At 44.5% G+C, this 16,526-nt stretch overlaps 1 protein-coding gene across 1 annotated transcript; it reads left to right on the forward strand.

The window, feature by feature from the left end:
* Positions 1–4,551: 4,551 nt before the first annotated feature.
* LOC123049394 (glycine-rich RNA-binding protein GRP1A) lies at positions 4,552–5,726 on the forward strand. Its single transcript, XM_044472319.1, has 2 exons — positions 4,552–4,808; positions 5,301–5,726. The coding sequence occupies exons 1-2, from the start codon at positions 4,668–4,670 to the stop codon at positions 5,466–5,468; spliced, it is 309 nt and encodes a 102-aa protein (XP_044328254.1). The 5' UTR covers positions 4,552–4,667; the 3' UTR covers positions 5,469–5,726.
* Positions 5,727–16,526: the final 10,800 nt, after the last annotated feature.

The raw sequence follows: 16,526 nt of genomic DNA on the forward strand, positions 1-16,526 counted from the left end.
CATGAAGATCGTGCCAAATCAACAACAAGAGAGAGAGAGAGCGAGAGAGAGATCAAACACATAGCTACTGGTACATACCCTCAACCCCGAGGATGAACTACTCCCTCCTCGTCATGGAGACCGTCGGGATGATGAGGATAGCCTCCGGTGATGAATTCCCCTCTAGCAGGGTGCCGGAATAGGGCTCTAGATGGGATCTCTTTGGTACAACGGCTTGTGGCGACAGAGTCAAAGTTTTAGGTTTACTTCTAGGGGTTTCTCTATTTATAGGAATTTTTAGCGTTGGAATCATGCGAAAAGGGGTTACGATGGGCCCACAAGCCACTTGGGCACCATCACCCCCGGGCCCAGGTGGCTTGTGGCCGCCTCGTGGCTCTTCTAGTCCTCCCACGAAGGTTCAGGGGTCTCTTTTGTTCGAAAAAAACATCAAAAAGTTTTAGCCCATTCCGAGAACTTTTATTTCTGCACAAAAAACAACACCACGGTAGTTCTGCTAAAAACAACATCAGTCCGGGTTAGTTCCATTCAAATCATATCAAAACCATACAAAATTATTGTAAACATGGCGTGAATACTTCATAAATTATAGATACATTGGAGACGTATCACCCTCACCCCTGCAGCGCAGGCAGACCGCGACATTAGTGCAGATCCCCATGACATGGCCATGTCGCATGCAGTTGAAGTAGAGGTCGTCGAGATTCGGTGACAGCTCCGGGATGATGTTCATGGAAGGAAGCAGCGACGCTCGCGAGCCTGACGCCCAACCCTCTCCTCCACAAGCTGCCACGGCCCATGCCCAGCCGGCGGCTCCTCCTGCGGCTGAGGCTCCATAACAATGATGGAGGCCAAGCGTCAAGCACCTTACGCACGGTCAGGCGAAGGAGCACCCATCCGCATAGGCGAGGGAGATCTGGCTGCTGGAGGGGAAGAAGGCGTCCTACTCCTGGGAACCTCACAGTACAAGCACCGCAGCGCCATGATGCGTCTTGAAACTGCGTCGGTATTTCCCCAAAGAGGAAGGGATGATACAGTACATCTACGATAGGTATTTCCCTCAATTATGAAACCAAGGTATCAATCCAGTAGGAGAACCAAGCAACACTATGTAAACGATACCTACACACAAAGAACAAATCCTCGCAAGCCAACGCGTAAGTGGGGTTGTCAATCCCTCCTCGGTAAAAAGATAGATTGGTTTATATGCGTTTGGATAAATAGATCTGAACAAAACACGAAATACAATCAATAAAGAAAAAATGCAGAAAGGTATTTTTGGGTTTTTGAAATAATAGATCTAAAAATGCGAATAAAAACAGATCTGAAAACAATATCACAAAAGATAGACCCGGGGGCCATAGATTTCACTAGTGGCTTCTCTCGAGAAAATAGCATACAGTGGGCAAACAAATTACTGTTGGGAAATTGATAGAAGATCGAATAATTATGACGATATCCAAGGCAATGATCAATATATAACGTCCAAGATTAGTAGACCGACTCCTGCCTACATCTACTATTATTACTCCACACATCGACCGCTATCCAGCATGCATCTAGTGTATTAAGTTCATGGAGAAACGGAGTAATGCAATAAGAACGATGACATGATGTAGACAAGATCTATTCATGTAGGAATAGACACCATCTTGTTATCCTTAATAGCAATGGTACATGTGTGCCTCGCTGCCCCTTCTATCACTGGGAGAGGACACCGCAAGATCGAACCCATCACAAAGCACATCTTCCCATGGCAAGAAATATCGATCTAGTTGGCCTAACTAAACCAAAGATTCAAAGAAGAAATACAAGGCTATAAATAATCATGCATATAAGAGATCAAAGAAGACTCAAATAATATTCATGGATATATATATATGATCATAAACTCAAAGTTCATCAGATCCCAACAAACACACCGCAAAAAGGTTTACGTCAAATAGATCTCCAAGAGACCATTGTATTGAGAATCAAAAAGAGAGAAGAAGCCATCTAGCTACTGCCTACGGACCCTTAGGTCTATGGTGGACTACTCACGCATCATTGGAGAGGCACCAATGAGGATGATGAACCCCTCCGTGATGGTGTTAGACTGGATCTTGTGGTTTTGGAACTTGCGGCGGCTGGAATTGTGTTTCGTCGATTCCCCTAGGGTTTCTGGAATATTTGGGAATTTATAGGGCGAAGAGGCGATGCAGGAGACCCCTGTGGGCCCCACCACCCACCAGGGCGTGCCTGGGCTCTTGGGCGCGCCCTGGTGTCTTGTGGTCCCCACGGGCCTCCCCTCTGGTCCTTTCTTGGCCCCCAAGTTGTCTTCTGGTCCCAAAAAAATCCAAAAAGTTTCGCTGCGTTTGGACTCCGTTTGATAGGGATATTCTGCGAAGTAAAAAAACAAGCAAAAAACAGCAACTGGCACTGGGCACTATGTCAATAGGTTAGTCCCAAACAATGACATAAAGTTGCTATAAAGTGATTGTAAAACATCCAAGAAAGATAATATAACAACATGGAACAATAAAAAATTATATACCTTGGAAACGTATCACACCACCTCACCGTCATCTTCATCAGAGGAGAGGTCCCCCCACATGGGAGAGCCGAGCACCGCGCGAGCTAGCGAGGAAGAGGGGGATACCATGCCCAGAGGAGCATAACAACGGATCTCCAAAGGCTATCTGGGCGCTGACGCCGGATTGGCCGCCGACGATTGTTGGGTGGACACCTCGGCCGGAGTGGCACGCGGCGGAGGGAGAGCGTGGGGAGAGCCTAGGAGTGAGTGCCTAAAATTTGGCTTGAAATGTATGCAACTAGCTTTGAGCGTCCGGCTCTCGCATCCGTGTCCGCGATCTGGTTCCGTTCACGGACGGACACGATATCCGGTTACGGGTCAGAAGCCCATTAACTCCGTTAAAAAAGTTTGCCACATTTCGCTCAGCCAGGTTAGCGAGGTGCCCTCAAAGCTGGCCAAATGGGCCGGGCCTGGCAATGCCGGTCAGTGAGCACGCTCGCACGACACGTGACGGGCCAGGCCAAGCACACTCTAATCGGGTCGTGCCAGGCACACGGCACACCTTATGCCGTGCCTGGGCTGCTAGGCTGAGCATGCATGCCAGCATGGCCCGACCCATTTATCTTTTATTTTAAGTTTTTTGATTTTTTATATATTATACTCCCTCCGTCCAAAAAAGCTTGTCCCTCAAATGGATGCATTTAGCACGGGGTCAGGGAGGCCCGTGTGCACGGGGTTGCCTAGGAGGTGCAGTCTTCGTCTTAAGGGCTTTCTCCGTCTTCCTTGTGGCCTTGGGGTCCTTCTCCTAGGCCTTGGAGATGCTCCTTAGCTGTTTGGTGGAGGTCGTCTTCGTACCTAATGACACATAACACTCTTTGTGAGGTAGCATCCAAGTTTCATCCATATCCATATCAATCTCGTAGAAGAGTGAGTTCACCTCGGTTTCGATGGCATGTGCGTGAGCTCTTGTCATAGGTGACGCGCAACAATGGTTTTTCCTACTTTCCCAGCCACCCGAACTTCTTTTACAAGCAAGCAAGTTCTTTTTTTAACAAACAAGGCCCAGGCCTGTGAGCAAGCAAATCTTGCTTTTTCAGACAAACAAACAAATAAATTGCATGGTAATACGTGTCTCATTCATATCATAAAGATCAAAATACAAGTCACATAAGGATCGACATGACAAAACTGAAAAGATAGCAGAACATCTCTGAGCTTGATACCAACGTCCGTCGCCTGCCTCTGGCACCACCACAACAGTCACCGAAGAAAAGAATGACGGATCATCTCCTCACCCGAGCTCGACGTGGCTCCATCGCTGATATGCAGCTTAGCGGACCTCCAAGGTGGCTCACCAAAAGTGAAGCCCTTGTCGTTGAACGAATCAGATTGGGTCAACACCCCGAACACACCATAGAACTCTAGTCTGGCACCACACCATGAGTAAGACGCCGAAGGAGAAAGCCATACCTGCCATCCACGAACCATGAACCCAGCACACGTTTCGTCTTCCAAATGTCGTCGATACAGACCACAATCTGTATCTGCTCCTGAACTACCTCCCAATCTCCGCGGCGATGCTGGAGCAAACGTCGTCGCAACGGCGGAACCCGAGGACACAGGCCCACCACGAGGATGCCGCCGCCGACACGCCATCCTTACTTGAACAGACTGGTTTTCAAAGACATCCCAACCATAGGACCGATGGCCTCGTCAGTGGAGGATCCAAATAATCTTTATTCAGCGCCTTCATTGTCGCCGCCGAAACCAAGACGATGAACAACCAAAAACGATCCATACGCATGAATCTGATGACCCACCTCACCACCAAGGACCGAGGTCAGCGGTGGAGATGGGCCGCCGAAGGACGGCGCTGGAAGATTGGCCTCTCCTGGCGGCGGCTAGGGTTCCAACCGCCACGGACGAGAGCAAAACGATCTACTCCTGGGTCGTTTCTGGTTTAAAAAAAAAGTTTGTCACGCCATCCCCGCGGGTACGCGTGGACTAGTTGCACCCTGTATATACTGGCATCGTATCGCCTCGCCCACGCATCCTCGATCATTCGTCTCACGCCTCCACTGCCCGCTGCCTGACCGACGCCCACCCAGGCCTAAGAAAACCTCGATTCTCCGCAGCGCTAGGGTTTATTTCGAGTGCAATGTCGGCGCCGTGGTGGGATTCGGACTGGAAGGACCGCTCGGGGGTCGAGTACCGCACCTATGTTGGCAACCTCTCCTGGAGCACCGATGAGCGCTTGCTCAAGGACGCCTTCCACGCCTACCGCCCGCTCAGCGCCGAGGTCAGTGAAGGTTTCTTGATGTGAAGGCTTCGTCTTTGATTTTAGTCCTCCACCTCTCTCTACAGTCGTAGATCCTTCGCCGTCGCCCCCTCCCCTCTCCTCTCCGGTCAACGCCGGCGATGAGTGGGGCCAGGGTCCCGCGCATGTACGATTGTGGTTGATTTTAGATCTTTCCTAGTAGTTTGCTCCCTTTTCCCGTGTGGACATGGGGTCGATCCCCTTTAGGTGGCCGGTGGCGGTGTTCATCGGCATTGTGTAATTCGTGTTCGTGCTTGGAAGTTGCTTGATGGTACTGTTTATAATGCTTCTACCCGCAAAAAAAGTACACTTTGATGTTTTATTCATTGCTTGCAAGTTCGTTAGTTTTGGATGGATTGTACATGTCACCTTGTTGTTTTCTAGGGTTTCTAGGTTTACTTTCCCTCGTTTACACATAGATCTGGTGAAATTTCCATGTGCGCTGACTCGCTCGTTCGTGTTTTGATTTGTCAGATCGTCACCGACCGGGAGACGGGCAGATCCCGCGGGTTCGGCTTCGTCAACTTCGACGACGACAACTCGATGAACAACGCCATCCAGGGCATGGACGGCCAGGAGCTTGGCGGTCGCACCATCAGCGTCAGCCAGGCCAATCAGCGCCCCCGCTGCTGGAGGGCATGAACAGCAACTAGGAGGTCGGCCGCCGGCCATTAAATCCACCAGCTTATCAACTTATCGTCTCTGTTTAAGTTATCAAGTCTCGTGTGGCAGTTTAAGCTATCAGTCTCGTGTGGTGGTTTAGTTTATGGTCGTCAGATGAGAGGAACCTGCCGAATGTCTATCTATCTGTGTTGCGCATCGTTCGCTTATGGCTGTTGAACATGTACTAGGATCGTTTAACCAACTGCTGTGGTGAAATGCAGTAGTATCGTTTAATCATTTGGCCGATTTCGCGTGAATGATTTCCATCTTTTATCCCCATACCCGGCGTGCGTGGTGGAATACTGATGCTCTCAACATGCTGTGTATGAGGAATTGAGGATGTGGTTTACCTGAACTGAGGAAAATACTACTAGCTGGTTTGTGTGTTGTGCTTGCGAGATAAGCAGCAGCTATATAATGTTGTGTGAAGCTCTATCGTTGAGCTACCTGTCAAGTTCATTTGTGACTTGAAGGGATGAGGTGTTCTGTTTTTCTTATCAGGGAATAGGGTAATTGCTATACATTTCTGAATGTACTTGAACGGGTGGTAGCCTTGGACTGAATGCTTTGTTTTCTCTGAACCTTTCCAAGTTGGAACAGTGGTTGGGTCTTTGTTTTCTCTGAACCTTTGCACCCTGGCGAGTCTTATTTTATTTTATTTTGTTAAGAAGTGAACCTTTGCAAGTTGAACGGTTATTGGGTCTTTGTTTTCTCTGAACCTTTGCAAGTCTCTTTTCACTCCGAGGCCGTCTCTTCCTCCGTTTACATGTTCCCAAGTGTATCTCTCGCCCAAATAAAAGCAGAGAGAAGATAAAAGCCAAGGTAAGAACATAATAATGGGCTGATACCAGCAGCTCTGCCTGGGAAATATACAAACATAATGCTTCCCAGGTATACGAACTGCACATCCTACTTAGGACAGGACTCAATTTTTGGTTGTTCACAGTGTATTTTCCCAATCCATAGCCAAGATCAAACTGCATAAGCTTACATGATTTGTCGTCTTGAACAGGAAACACGATGAGCTAATAACTCTACCTAGAGAAAAGAATAGTCTGCATTTGGTACGAAAGTCCTATTCTGCTCCCGAGCTCAAATGCTCCTTTATGAACACTAGAATAAAAAAATAGTAAAAAAGTTCAAAAAAATCTGATTTTTTGGGTAAACATTAACAAATGTTTTGTATGCATGCAAAATTGCAGCACAAAATGACATTCGGGGAAGGCGTGGCAAAAAATACAAAATCACCACTCCAAAATGTTTTTAAAACTAGCATTTTTGGAATATCGATTTTGCTTTTCTTACCATGACTTCCAGGAATGTCATTTCGTACTAAAATTTTGGAAGCATACAAAACATTTATCAAAGTTTACCACAAAAATATATTTAGATTTTTTAATGATTTTACTTCTTTTTTATTTTACTGTTTATAAGTGAGCGTTTGAGCTTGGGAGTATCACTAGAGTATCTGAGCTCCCTCGAATGTGAGAGCTGTGAGTGCTCGGGCTGAGTGGGTCAAAATGGACCACGTCTATTAGTGTCTGACTTGTGGTACTCTTTGCAGCTTGGGTCAACCATCTAATAACATGTGTCCAACACTTTATGGGTTACGTGTCACTTATTTTTTTAGTTGAAAAAAGTTAGGTGTAACTAACGTACATTTAGTTTTTTTAACACGGTACAGGCATAAACGCTCATATACACACGCATACATTCATCTGACATCTCTATGAACACACACCCTATCCTTATGAGCGCCTCCGGGAGACCGAGTCAGCATATCATTGTGAGATTGACAAAATCACTACATTCGCCTTGTTGTCGACGGGGACATCATCTCCCACTGAACGTGCATCGCCGAAAATTGTGAAATAAATCCAGAAAAATGCAAATACCAGTACTTAAACCCTGATCGGCTGGAAATACCACTGTCCTCCTAACCATCCAACCATATGTTAGTTCGCAGCTAATGTACATCGGGTATAGGGAAATAATGGGTTACCTGTCGGGAAACGATATGGATGAACTCGTGGGCATATGAATGCACTTAAGGAAAACTCATTCCTAAATGTCAAAAAGATCTCGAAACAATAAATTCACGCATACAACTTCACATTCTATGGGCGCGCAAAAAGTTTCACAGAAAAGCAACCTTTTCTTTAGGCGGTGCAAAAAGACAAAAAAAGGTATCATGGAACGATATTTAGGAGCACTGAAATTTGTCTTTTTTGCGGAGGCAAAATAAAAAAAATCACAAAACTTTGTGTTGCGCACACATGTTGCGAAGATGTATGTTTAAAATTTTGTTTCGGAATTTTTATCATTGTAAAACATGTTTAAAATGCATTTCTTAAAGAGAGTTCATATGCCCATTGGTTCAGGACGTGCTCACTCCTACCTGTCGCTTATGTACATTTTGTAAGGGAAATTAGTGATGCAGCTGACTATCCACGCCTGTCAAAGTGATAGACCACCGCACAGGGCCGCCAGCCTGACCCATTACCGCCTCCTCAGCACAACATGGTTGCACCGGCGCTGCCAGTCCAGCACCGTGCCACATGCCCCGCCCATCTCTCCATCTTTCTCCCTTTCTCTTGTGGCGGCAATTACCATCCAACGACGTCAACGCGCGGGGCCTGAAAGAGCAAGCGGTGAGGTAGGCCGACATGGCTAGCGGTGGCGCTCGGTAGGGATGACCCCGTCTTCAGGACTTGGTCACCTTCTTCAACATGCCATGATCCACAAGATATGTATCACAACTTCCGGTTCCTCCTTCATCTCCATCTTTAATCCTTTCTTTGTCAACCTGATTCAAATTCAACCTCTCGCTCGCTTGAGGCCGAAAAATTAGCGGACTCTTTCAGGATTTTATTTCACCGTGCAAGGTTTAAAAAGAACACAACATGCCCATAAAATGAACAACAACGTCGGGGCCACAAATAGAGCAACAAAGAAACTATATATGAATTAAAAAGCAAACAAATAAAAGACAGGAAAGTAGTCGGCGCAGCAAAGCGCGCGTATGCTTCTAGTATACTCCATGTCCGCACTTGGTAGTCCTTTTTGCTATTCATGCTTTTTTGGACATGTGCCTGCTGATGACGGACCGAGATCAGGTGACCACTTCAGCATGCACTATCACATCTGCCATCCAAACACCATCCAACCATAGAAAAACTCCCACACTTACCAACCAGGCATCCGTCACAATGCAACAGGAGGAAATCGTGGTGGGAAAAGAGGGCCTGGAGCGGGTGTCTTCTTTTTTTAAAGAGGAATATATTAATATCATGAATATATCAATTACACCCAGCTTTTGCACCTAGAAGATGGCACAGAAACATCCAACAGTCACACAACCAAAGGAGAAAAATAAAAAAGAAAGATCCTGGCATAACGATCGACTCCTCTCAACAGCAGCACATATACCATCACATAATACAACACGCGGAAAACATAAATGATCTCCAAAAGTAACGCCTCCAAAAAGCAAACAATGCACAAGCGCCGTCGTTGTCCGATCCAAAATCTTATGTTTTCACCCTGGAGTAAGTTCGCGCCTTCAAAACAATTCCTTCAGCAAGGTGCCTCCTGCTCCTGAAGGAAACTTGCCCTAGAGGCAATAATAAAGTTGTTATTTATATTTCCTTATATCATGATAAATGTTTATTATTCATGCTAGAATTGTATTAACCGGAAACTTAGTACATGTGTGAATACATAGACAAAACAGAATGTCCCTAGTATGCCTCTACTTGACTAGCTCGTTAATCAAAGATGGTTATGCTTCCTGACCATAGACATGTGTTGTCATTTGATGAACGGGATCACATCATTAGAGAATGATGTGATGGACAAGATCCATCCGTTAGCTTAGCATAATGTTCGTTTAGTTTTATTGCTATTGCTTTCATCATGACTTATACATGTTCATCTGACTATGAGATTATGCAACTCCCGAATACAGGAGGAACACCGTGTGTACTATCAAATGTCACAACGTAACTGGGTGATTATAAAGATGCTCTACATATGTCTCCGAAGGTGTTTGTTGGGTTGGCATAGATCGAGATTAGGATTTGTCACTCCGTGCATCCGAGAGGTATCTCTGGGCCCTCTCGGTAATGCACATCACTGTAAGCCTTGCAAGCAATGTGAGTATTGAGTTAGTCACGGGATGATGAACTACGGAACGAGTAAGGAGACTTGCCGGTAACGAGATTGAACTAGGTATGATGATACCGACGATCGAATCTCGAGCAAGTAACATATCGATGACAAAGGGAACAACGTATGTTGTTATGCGGTTTGACTGATAAAGATCTTCGTAGAATATGTAGAAGCCAATATGAGCATCCAGGTTCCGCTATTGGTTATTGACCGGAGATGTGTCCTGGCCATGTCTACATATTTCTCGAACCCGTAGGGTCCGCACGCTTACCGTTCGATGACGATTTGTAATATGAGTTATGTGATTTGATGACCGACATTTGTTCGGAGTCCCAGATGAGATCACGGACATGACGAGGAGTCTCGAAATGGTCGAAAGGTAAATATTCATATATAGGATGATGGTATTTGGACACCGGAAGTGTTCCGGGTGATACCGGGTCAGCAGAAGGGGTTTCGGGCAACCCCGGGCAAAGATATGGGCTTAATGGGCCTAGTAAGGGAACACACCAGCCCACAAGGGGCTGGTGTACCCCCTATAGGGCCAGCCACGTGGGGAGAAAGGGAAAGGAGAGGAGGAAAAGGAAAGTATGAAGTAGGACTCCTACTTCCTTCCCCACCCCCTCCTTCCTTTCCCCCTTGTCCAAATATGGTAGGGGGGCCGAATTGGACTAGGGGCCCAAGTAGGATTCCTCCTACTTGGGCGCGCCCTAGGCTGCCTCCCTCCCTCTCCCTCCTTTATATACGTGGGGAGGGCACCACTAGAACACACATCAATTGTTCCTAGCCGTGTGCGGTGCCCCCCTCCACAGTTTACACCTCGGTCATATCGTCGTAGTGCTTAGGTGAAGCCCTGCGCTGGTAACTTCATCATCACCGTCGCCACGCCGTCGTGCTGACGGAACTCTCCCCGGTCCTCAACTGGATCAAGAGCTCGAGGGACGTCATCGTGCTGAACGTGTGCTGAACACGGAGGTGCCGTACGTTCGGTACTTGGATCGGTTGGATCGTGAAGACGTTCGACTACATCAACCGCGTTACTAAGCGCTTACGCTTTCGGTCTACGAGGGTACGTGGACACACTCTCCCCGCTCGTTGCTATGCTTCTCCTAGATAGATCTTGCATGATCGTAGGAATTTTTTTGAAATACTACGTTCCCCAACAGTGGCATCCGAGCCAGGTCTATGCGTAGATGTTATATGCACGAGTAGGACACAAAGTGTTGTGGGCGATAATAGTCATACTGCTTACCAGCAACGTCTTACTTTGATTCGGCGGTATTGTTGGATGAAGCGGCCCGGACCGACATTACATGACCACGTTCATGAGACTGGTTCTACCGACATGCTTTGCACACAGGTGGCTGGCGGGTGTCTGTTTCTCCAACTTCAGTTGAATCGAGTTTGACTACGCCCAGTCCTTGTTGAAGGTTAAAACAACACACTTGACGAAAAATCATTGTGGTTTTGATGCATAGGTAAGAACCGTTCTTGCTAGAAGGCCGTAGCAGCCACGTAAAACTTGCAACAACAAAGTAGAGGACGTCTAACTTGTTTTTGCAGGGCATGTTGTGATGTGATATGGTCAAGACGTGATGAGATATAAATTGTTGTATGGGATGATCATGTTTTGTTAAAGTTATCGGCAACTGGCAGGAGCCATATGGTTGTCTCTTTATTTCATAAGATGCAAGCGCCATATAATTGCTTTACTTTATCATTATGTGATAGCAATAGTTGGCGATACGACCATGCGACGACATGTTGATAAAGATCAAGATGATGGAGATCATGGTGTCATGCCGGTTACGATGGAGATCATGACGGTACTTTGGAGATGGAGATCAAAGGCACAAGATGATGATGGCCATATCATGTCACATATTTTGGTTACATGTGATGTTTATCTTTTATGCATCTTATTTTGCTTAGTACGACGGTAGCATTATGAGATGATCCCTTACTAAAATTTCAAGGTATAAGTGTTCTCCCTGAGTATGCACCATTGCGACAGTTCTTCGTGCTGAGACACCACGTGATGATCGGGTGTGATAAGCTCTATGTTCACATACAAAGGGTGCAAGCCAGTTTTGCACATGCAGAATACTCGGGTTAAACTTGACGAGCCTAGCATATGCAGATATGGCCTCGGAACACTGAGACCGAAAGGTCGAACGTGAATCATATATTAGATATGATCAACATAGTGATGTTCACCATTGAAAGCTACTCCATCTCACGTGATGATCGGACATGGTTTAGTTGATATGGATCACGTGATCATTTAGATGACTAGAGGGATGTCTATCTAAGTGGGAGTTCTTAAGTAATATGATTAATTGAACTTAAGTTTATCATGAACTTAGTCCTGATACTATTTGCATATCTATGTTGTAGATCAATTGCTCGCGTATAGCTTCCCCGTTTTATTTATTATATGTTCCTAGATAAAACTAAGTTGAAAGTTGATAGTAGCAATGATGCGGACTAGATCCATGATCTGAGGATTATCCTCATTGCTGCACAGATGAATCATGTCCTTGATGCACCGCTAGGTGACAGAACTATTGCAGGAGCAAACGCAGACGTTATGAACGTTTGACAAGCTCGGTATGATGACTACTTGATAGTTAGTGCACCATGCTTTACGGCTTAGAACCGGGACTTCAAAAATGTTTTGAAATGCCATGGAGCATATGAGATCTTCCAAGGGTTGAAATTGGTATTTCAGACTCATGCCCGAGTCGAGAGGTATGAGATCTCTGACAAGTATTTTTGCCTACAAGATGGAGGAGAATAGCTCAACCAGTGAGCATGCGCTCAGAATGTCTGAGTACTACAATCGCTTGAATCAAGTGGGAGTTAATCTTCTAGATAAGATAGTGATTGACAGAGTTCTCTAGTCACTATCACCAAGTTACTGGAACTTTGTGATGAACTATAATATGCAAGGGATGATGAAAACGATTCCCCGAGCTCTTCGCGATGATGAAATCGGCGAAGTAGAAATCAAGAAAAGCATCAAGTGTTGATGGTTGACAAGACCACTAGTTTCAAGTAAAAGGGCAAGGGAAAGAAAGGGAACTTCAAGAAGAATGACAAGCAAGTTGCCACTCCCATGAAGAAGCCCAAAGCTAGACCCAACCCTGAAACTGAGTGCTTCTACTGCAAAGGAAATGGTCATTGGAAGCGGAACTGCCCCAAATACTTGGCGGATAAGAAGGATGGTAAAGTGAACAAAAGTATATATGATATACATGTTATTGATGTGTACTTTACTAGTATTCATAGTAGCCCCTGGGTATTTGATACTGGTTCAGTTTCTATGATTAGTAACTTGAAACAGGAGTTATAAAATGAACAGAGACTAGTTGAGGGCAAGGTGATGATGTGTGTTGGAAGTGATTCCAAGGTTGATAAGATCACCATCGCACACTCCCTTTACCTTCGGGATTAGTGTTGAACCTAAAATAAATGTTATTTGGTGTTTGCGTTGAGCATAATATGATTGGATCATGTTTATTGCAATACAGTTATTCATTTAAGTCAAATAATAATTGTTATTCTGTTTACATGAATAAAATCTTCTGTGGTCATACACCCAAGGTGAATGGTTTATTGAATCTCGATTGTAGTGATACACATATTCATAATATTGAAGCCAAAAGATGCAAGGTTAATAATGATAGTGCAACTTATTTGTGGCACTGCCGTTTAGGTCATATTGGTGTAAAGCGCATGAAGAAACTCCATGCCGGTGGGCTTTGGAATCACTTGATTATGAATCAATTGATGCTTGCGAACCATGCCTCATGGGCAAGATGACTAAGACTCCGTTCTCCGGAACAATGGAGCGAGCCACTGACTTATTGGAAATAATACATACCGATGTATGCGGTCCGATGAGTGTTGCTCGCGATGGGTATCGTTATTTTCTGACCTTCACAGATGATTTGAGCAGATATGGGTATATCTACTGAATGAAACACAAGTCTGAAACATTTGAAAAGTTCAAAGAATTTCAGAGTGAAGTTGACAATCATCGTAACAAGAAAATAAGTTTATACGATCTGATCGCGGAGGCGAATATTTGAGTTACGAGTTTGGCCTTCATTTGAAACAATGTGGAATAGTTTCACAACTCACGCCACCTGGAACACCACAACGTAATGGTGTGTCTGAACGTTGTAACCGTACTTTATTAGATATGGTGCGATCTACGATGTCTCTTACCGATTTACCACTATCGTTTTGGGGTTATGCATTAGAGACAGCTGCATTCACGTTAAATAGGGCACCGTCTAAAAATCCGTTGAGACGACACCGTATGAACTATGGTTTAGCAAGAAACCTAAGTTGTCGTTTCTTAAAGTTTGGGGCTGCGATGCTTATATGAAAAACCTTCAACCTGATAAGCTCGAACCCAAATCGGAGAAGTGTGTCTTCATAGAATGCCCAAAAGAAACTGTTGTGTACACCTTCTATCACAGATACAAAGGCAAGATCTTTGTTGCTAAGAATGGATCCTTTCTAGAGAAGGAGTTTCTCTCGAAAGAAGTGAGTGGGAGGAAAGTAGAACTTGATGAGGTAGTTGTACCTTCTCCCGATTTGGAAAGTAGTTCATCACAGAAATCAGTTCCATTGATTCCTACACCAATTAGTGAGGAAGCTAATGATGATGATCATGAAACTTCAGATCAAGTTACTACCGAACCTCGTAGGTCAACCAGAGTATGATCCGCGCCAGAGTGGTACGGTAATCCTGTTCTGGAGGTCGTGTTACTTGACCATGACGAACCTACGAACTATGAGGAAGCGATGATTAGCCCAGATTCCGCAAAAATGGCTTGAGGCCATGAAATCTGAGATGGGATCCATGTATGAAGAACAAAGTGTGGACTTTGGTTGACTTGCCCGATGATCGGCAAGCCATTGAGAATAAATGGATCTTCAAGAGGAAGACGGACGCTGATAGTAGTGTTACTATCTACAAAGCTTGAATTGTCGCAAAAGGTTTCGACAAGTTCAAGGTGTTGACTACGATGAGCTTTTCTCACTCGTAGCGATGCTTAAGTCTGTCCGAATCATGTTAGCAATTGCCACATTTTATGAAATCTGGCAAATGGATGTCAAAACTGCATTCCTTAATGAATTTCTTAAAGAAGAGTTGTATATGATGCAACAAGAAGGTTTTGTCAATCCGAAAGGTGCTAACAAAGTGTGCAAGCTTCAGCGATCCATCTATGGACTCGTGCGAGCATCTCGGAGTTGGAATATACGCTTTGATGAGTTGATCAAAGCATATAGTTTTATACAGACTTGCGGTGAAGCCTGTATTTACAAGAAAGTGAGTGGGAGCACTATAACCTTTCTGATAAGTATATGTGAATGACATATTGTTGATCGAAAATGATGTAGAATTTTCTGGAAAGCATAAAGGAGTTTTTCAAAGAAAGACCTCGGTGAAGCTGCTTACACATTGGGCATCAAGATCTATAGAGATAGATCAAGATGCTTGATAAGATTTTTCAATGAGTACACACATTGACAAGATTTTTGAACTAGTTCAAAATGAAACAGTCAAAGAAGGAGGTCTTGCCTGTATTGCAAGGTGTAAAGTTGAGTAACACTCAAAACACGACCACAACAGAAAATAGAAAGAGAATGAAAGTCATTCCCTATGCCTCAGCCATAGGTTCTATAAAGTATTCTATGCTGTGTACCAAACCTATTGTGTACCTTTTCATGAGTTTGGCAAGGGGGTACGATATTGATCCAGGAGTGGATCACTTGACAGCGGTCAAAATTATCCTTAGAAGACTAAGGAGACATTTCTCGGTTATGGAAGTGATAAAGAGTTCGTCGTAAAGAGTTACGTCGATGCAAGCTTTTACACCGATCCGGATGACTCTGAGTCTCAATCTGGATACATATTGAAAGTGGGAGCAATTAGCTAGAGTAGCTCCATGAAGAGCATTGTAGACATAGAAAATTTGCAAAATACATACGGCTCTGAATGTGTCAGACCCATTGACTAAGCTTCTCTCACAAGCAAAACATGATCACACCTTAGTACTCTTTGGGTGTTAATCACATAGCGATGTGAACTAGATTATTGACTCTAGTAAAACCCTTAGGGAATTAGTCACATGGCGATGTGAACTAATCACATGGTGATGTGAACTATTGGTTTTAAATCACATGGCGATGTGAACTAGATTATTGACTCTAGTGCAAGTGGGAGACTGAAGGAAATATGCCCTAGAGGCAATAATAAAGTTGTTATTTATATTTCCTCATATCATGATAAATGTTTATTATTCATGCTAGAATTGTATTAACCGGAAACTTAGTACATGTGTGAATACATAGACAAAACAGAGTGTCCCTATTATGCCTCTACTTGACTAGCTCGTTAATCAAAGATGGTTATGTTTCCTGACCATAGACATGTGTTGTCATTTGATAAACGGGATCACATTATTAGAGAATGATGTGATGGACAAGACCCATCCGTTAGCTTAGCATAATGATTGTTTAGTTTTATTGCTATTGCTTTCATCATGACTTATACATGTTCCTCTGACTATGAGATTATCAACTCCCGAATACCGGAGGAACACCTTGTGTGCTATCAAACGTTACAACGTAACTGGGTGATTATAAAGATGCTCTACATATGTCTCTGAAGGTGTCTGTTGGGTTGGCATAGATCGAGATTAGGATTTGTCACTCCGTGTATCGGAGAGGTATCTCTGGGCCCTCTCGGTAATGCACATCACTATAAGCCTTGCAAGCAATGTGACTAATGAGTTAGTCACGGGATAATGCATTACGGAATGAGTAAAGAGACTTGCCGGTAATGAG

This window comes from Triticum aestivum, chromosome 2D (assembly GCF_018294505.1).
Source record: "Triticum aestivum cultivar Chinese Spring chromosome 2D, IWGSC CS RefSeq v2.1, whole genome shotgun sequence".
Lineage (NCBI taxonomy): Eukaryota > Viridiplantae > Streptophyta > Magnoliopsida > Poales > Poaceae > Triticum > Triticum aestivum.